The sequence below is a fragment of the Cloeon dipterum genome, chromosome 4 (genome assembly GCF_949628265.1).
Source record: "Cloeon dipterum chromosome 4, ieCloDipt1.1, whole genome shotgun sequence".
In the NCBI taxonomy this organism is placed as follows: domain Eukaryota; kingdom Metazoa; phylum Arthropoda; class Insecta; order Ephemeroptera; family Baetidae; genus Cloeon; species Cloeon dipterum.
Window position 1 is genome coordinate 33,037,585 of NC_088789.1, and position 6,000 is coordinate 33,043,584.

The window sequence follows — 6,000 nt, forward strand, 5'->3', positions numbered from 1 at the left end:
ATACAATGTGGTGCGGATGTAAATTCCAAGAACAATCATGGTTTGACTTGTTTAAACATCGCTACAGTTAATAGAAATCTGGATTTGTTTGAAGTTCTCTTAAAAAATAAAGCTGATGTAAACAATGAATATAAGCTATTTGGAAATACCCCTCTGCACCATGCTGCACTAGCGAACTATCCAGAAATTATAGAAATGCTGGTCAATCACGGTGCCGATGTGAATTTACAAAATAAAAATGGATGGACAGCTCTGCACTTAGCTGCAAGGCATAATCCAGAACTGAGTCAAACGCTACTAGATCACGGAGCTGATGTTAATTCAAAACATAATGATGGATGGACAGCTCTGCACTTTGTTACACAACATAATCCAGAACTGAGTCAAACGCTGCTTGATCATGGTGCTGATGTGAATTCAAAAGATAATGATAGATGGACAGCTCTGCACTACGCTGCAATACATAATCCAGAACTGAGTCAAACGCTGATTGATCATGGTGCTGATGTGAATTCAAAAGATAATGATGGATGGACAGCTCTGCACGTTGCTGCAAGGTATAATCCAGAACTGAGTCAAACGCTGCTGGACCATGGTGCTTATGTGTATTTAGAAGATAGTGAAGGAAGGACAGCTCTGCACGATGCAGCAAGGTATAATCCAAAATTAGCACTAAAGCTGATCGACCACGCCATGAATGCGGATATTTTGGAATCAAAATTCAAAAATGAATGGACTGCGTTGCATCTTGGAATGGAAGTGAACTGCCCAGAATCAGTTCAAAAGCTTCTCGTCAAGGGCGCTGATGTTAATTCACAAAATGGTGATGGATGCAAGGCCCTTCAATTAGCCAAAGCACAGAACTATCGAGCACTGGAGGAAATGCTCCTCGACCAGAGAATTTTTAAGAGTTTAAAACTCAAGACAGGAACTTCAGCTCTAACACTTGCCATTGAATCAAATAATCTGACCGTTGCTGAGAATCTAATTAATAATGGCGGTGATTTGACGGTTCAGGATGAGAAAGGGATTAACATCTTACAACATGCTTTGAAGAACTTTGAAATGGTAAAATACTTGCATGAGAAAAACAGTGAATTAGTGAAACAAGTGACAAACGATGGAAGCACTTATCTGCACCTTGCAATTGACAACGACGATTGTCCCCTTGAAGTGATCCTTTGGCTCATTGAAGATATTAAAATCGATGTGAATGGGACGAATGAATTCGGTGAGACGCCGTTCATGATTGCTTGTAGTAAGAATCGAAGTGACGTCGTCGAATATTTGTTGACAAATAAGGGCATCGACTTGAGCAAAGAAGATAGACGTGGAGGGACTGCCTTGCACCATGCCGTCACATCAGGATGTGTGGATTTAGTGCAAAATCTGCTTGATCGTGGCGCTGATTTGACAAAAAAGGACAATTACAACAGAAATGTCCTGTTCTATGGATTAAAAAGAATAGAAATGATTTTATATTTAAGCAGGAAAAACATGGAATTCGTTAAAGAAGTGGACTCGAATCAAAGCACATTACTTATGTACGCAATCATAGATAGTTATGTGGTTGAAAGAGATGTGGTTCATTGGCTGATTGAGGAATCTGGAATCGATCTAAATGCCGTGGACCAAAATGGGAATTCAGCAATAAATTGTGCCTGCGTGAAGAGAATGTGGGATTTTGTTGAAATTCTGTTGACGAAGGATGTGGATATCCGAATTAAAAATGCAAATGGTGAAAACCTTCTTCACCTCGCTGCAGAATCAGGAAACTCGGATTTGGTGCAGAAGCTGATTGAACGTGGTATCAATCCGACTTTGAAAGACAATCTCGGAAAGAATACATTGCACTACGCATTGCAACACTTTGACATTGTTAAACATTTGGACAGAGAACTTGCGAAGGAAGTGACAGAAGATAAAAACACTTCATTGCACCTTGCAATCAATATGTATGACTATTCGATTGAAGTGATTCGGTGGCTCTTAGATGAAGCTCAAGTAGACGTAAACGCTAAAAATGAAAATGGCGAGACTGCGTTGATGACAGCTTGTTCGAAAAATAGATTTGACGTCATCCAAATTCTTCTGGAAAATAAAGCAGACGTCAGCATTCAGGACAACAAAGGACGAACTGCTCTGCACCACGCCGCAAGATCAGGTCACTTAGACATGATTAAAATGCTGTTTGATCATATGGCCTCAGAGAAGAACGAAGATGGCTCCCTGAACATTACACAGACTCTCGTCGAGCTTGTCAAACACGTTGACAAGGAGGACAACACATTGTTAACCTTGGCGATGGAAAGTAACAAAAAGTTAGACGAGAAAGTGATTAGTTGGCTGGTCGATGACATCAAATTAGATTTGAATGCGGTCAACTGCAATGGCGAATCAGCGCTTCTTCTCGCTTGCAAGCACAGAAAATGGGACGCCGTTGACATTTTGCTGTCCAGAGACGACACTGACATCGGTTCCAAAGATCAGAAAGAAAGAACTGCTTTGCACTGGGCCGCGGCGTCTGGAAACCTGGCTGTAGTTCAGAGGCTGGTCGAGCGTGGCGCTGATTTAACTTTGAAGGACAGCGACGGAATGAACGTGATGCACCATGCCCTGAGAGATGTCGAAACAGTAAAAGTCTTTCACAAACTGAACAAAGAGCTTGTGACGGAAATAACTAAAAACGGAAGCACCTGTTTGCACCTGGCAGTCATTCGCGGCTCACCCGAAGTGATTCGTTGGCTCATCGATGAGGGAATCGAAGTCGATCTGGACAAAAGCAATTATCTTGGTTTGACCGCTCTTTCGCTTGCATGCCGCAGGAATATGTGGGAGGTCGTCGGTCTTTTGGTGGAGAACAACGTGGACATCAGCAAAACAGACCGAGCGGGTAAAAATGTCCTCAACTACGCCGAAGAAGCAAAACATTTCGATTTGGTAGAAAAACTGCGTGTGTTAAGCGATCCTAAGTAATTTTATTTTATATTTTCTATTAACTCTAAAGGGAAAATTATATTTTGAGCTTTATGTTACCTTCATATTAATTGAAAATTCATGTTTTTATCTTGTATAACTAACTTTAAATATTGTATCTTTTAGTTTGGCTTTTATATATTTTGAAGTGAAAAATTAAATTGTTTATAATATAATATTTGACTTTATGTTTTTTAAATCTCTTCATCCACTCACATAAATAAAAATGCTTCCTTTCGTAAGCGGGGAATAAATGAAGTAGAACATAAGGTATTTTTTTTAAAAATGAGATTTGCAAAATAAATGCATGTTATACTTACTCCAATTATTTTCTCAATTTTTAGTTTTTACCATGCAAAGATTTATTTTGTCAATTGTACAATGTGAAATTAGAAATTCGCTTCGACACTTTAAACAGAGAAATGAAATGATTATAAAAATATTATATTTCAAACACAGTCAATTATGCGCACCATTTTTACAATGCTTCCACTCTTGCGTGCAATTTATTTCACAAGTTGAGAGTTTAAAAAGTTTTCTTTACATAAAAATGAATGTAAATTTATGAAACAATTTTTCTAAATTTACCTGTCTCTGCTAATTTGAAATTTCACCATTTACTATTTATCGTTAGATATCCTGCGCAAATTAATATTACAATATTTGAAGAAATTAAATTTGAGCGTGGTGCATTGAAGGATTGTTTAAAAGAAATGAATAAAGGAAATTTCAGATTTTTATTTTATTATTAAAACAATATGTCTCGCGGCGGAGGAAAGGAGGATTTTATCTGCAGGGTTGGCGTCGAGGATGACCTTGCTTGTTGCGCTCGGCCAGAGGCTGCTCGCGGCTCTGCGTCGGCGTGGCTCCGCTTGCTCGCCTCCAGCTGGGGCTGCATCAGCCTGTTGACGTAGGAAACCTCTCCGAGCGCCGACTCCTCGCGACTCAGGGCGCAGGGCGCACCCGACACTCCGCTCGTTCGCTTCACTTCCTCCAAGCCACTCGACGCCACACCCTCCACTGCCAAAATGATCAATTTGCAATCGGCTTTCAAAGGGAAAGGTAAGGTCCGCCATTTGTAATTCATATATAATATCATTCAAACTATAAATTGTTATTAGGACTTGTTTTAATATCAATATCTTTAGCCATTTCTGTTTGTCGAATTTGGCGCGTCTGAGGTCTTTAAAGCCACCATATTTTATTTTTATATAGAACGGTGTACTAACCGTCCGAGATCATCTCCCAATTTTAACTTTAGTTGTATTTTTCACCATTAAATCTCCTTCATTATGTGCATTATAAATTTCATTACGGCGCATTCGAGACCTTGACCTTGACGGCCACTATTTTATTTATTTTTTTTTAATGCAACCGTTGTACCGTTTCCTTACTTGTTAATATTATATGGCTTTAGTTCCTATTTGTTATCAAGTTGCTATTTAACTAACAAATTAGGTGTCTGTGAACTCTCTAAAGCCACCATTCAGTTTATTCTCTTTAGTCAATAATCTGTTTTCCGATTGTTCTAGCGCAGATGGGGCGGGTCTCTCAGGATTGTCGGCGCCGTCGTCCTGCTCGAGGTTGTGAAGGAAGTGCAGCTGGCCCTGCTTGCGCCTGCGCAGACTGCGTTCGCCCTTTGTGTAGTCTAGATTTTCTAAATTTTAAATAATTTTAAAATGAATCTCTTATGTAACTCTTCGGAATGATCCGCACGACCGGCCGTGAAACAAGAATAACCGTGTTTTCGTATAAAATTTGCATTTCTTTATTTTTCTTTTTACGTTGCGCGAGCACTGTTTCACTCAAAGTAGTTTTGGCGGCGTCTTCCATGCCCCAAAATGTATTTTTCCAGCTTTTAATAAAACCAAAGAGACAAATAAACCTAAGAGCAATTTCACTATTCAACCCCTTCTCAGCTGATCTTTGCTAGACTCGATTAAAAAACGGAGCAGTACGCAGATTTACATTATTCCCAACAAATCACGCAATAACTGAATTAAAATTAATAATTTTCATCGTCTGATTGTGCGAGAGCAAAATAAATGATCAACGGAAACTCATTCGAAGCTTTTCAGTCTCGAGTGAACGCAATTAGATCATTTCGTGGTAAAAGCTAGAGCAAAATCAGTTTCTTTTTCTCTCATTTTGAGCTCAAAATAAAATTAGAAGATAAAAGTAAGGAATGCCAACATCCACCGGTCCAGCTTTGATGAGATGCAGCCACCAAAGTCTCTTTTCCACGAGGAGGGAAAAGATCATCGGTCCCAGGATGCCCAGGACGAGTGACAGGTGAGTGACACTTTTGCTTTAAAATCTGATCCCACTGTCGAGGAAAAATCACAAAAATATCAGCTGTTACAATTTCACCGTCAATATTCCTAGCTTATTTGAGTGCTCTCTTACAATTTGGCAAATTTTACTTAAAAAACAAACCACACACGATTAATTCTTTGGTCTTTCTAGCTGACAATGAGTTATTCTGCGAATTTTAATCTGCTGCGCTCGAGTTTGGACACTTCAAATCCGAGTTTAATGTGAAATAGATGTTAAAAACATCTAGCATGCAGTTTTTTCTCTTCCAGATGCTCTGCTTTTATAATTCCAAATTTAATTCGTCAGCAAAACAGCTTAATGGGGTGTAAATATCGCCGCCATCTTCGTTTGTCGAATTCAAATAATTTGTGTTAGAAAAATGGCGGGTTTTCTCGTCCCCAGCATGCATTGCAGGTGCTAGTTGGTCAGTTATAAAAAAACCGGTTTAAAAAGTCGTTGAATAAAATATTTCCTCATTTATGAGCAATTTGAACCAAAAATCTGTAAAATTTTAATGTGTTTATTTAGATTTGTTGCTTTTAATCCAAAATCATGGTGAAAACAGGTTTTTTTCACGAGTTTTCTATCATCTTGATTACCGGTATTAAAAGAAATGCCACCGCTAATTTTGTGAGAGGTGGTGCTGCCCTCAAGTAGCAACTGCCAGAGTTTTCTGCAGCTTGCTAGAACTGTGACGTCTCTCAATTC

The 6,000-nt window shown here is 39.0% G+C and overlaps 1 protein-coding gene across 1 annotated transcript; it reads left to right on the forward strand.

Moving 5' to 3' along the window:
• The first annotated feature begins 5 nt into the window (after positions 1-5).
• Positions 6-4,860, forward strand: LOC135943845 (serine/threonine-protein phosphatase 6 regulatory ankyrin repeat subunit B-like). Its single transcript, XM_065490511.1, has 3 exons — positions 6-18; positions 68-4,038; positions 4,509-4,860. Exons 1-2 carry the CDS (start codon positions 6-8, stop codon positions 2,974-2,976), a joined length of 2,922 nt encoding a protein of 973 aa, XP_065346583.1. The 3' UTR covers positions 2,977-4,038; positions 4,509-4,860.
• The last annotated feature ends 1,140 nt before the right edge of the window (positions 4,861-6,000 follow it).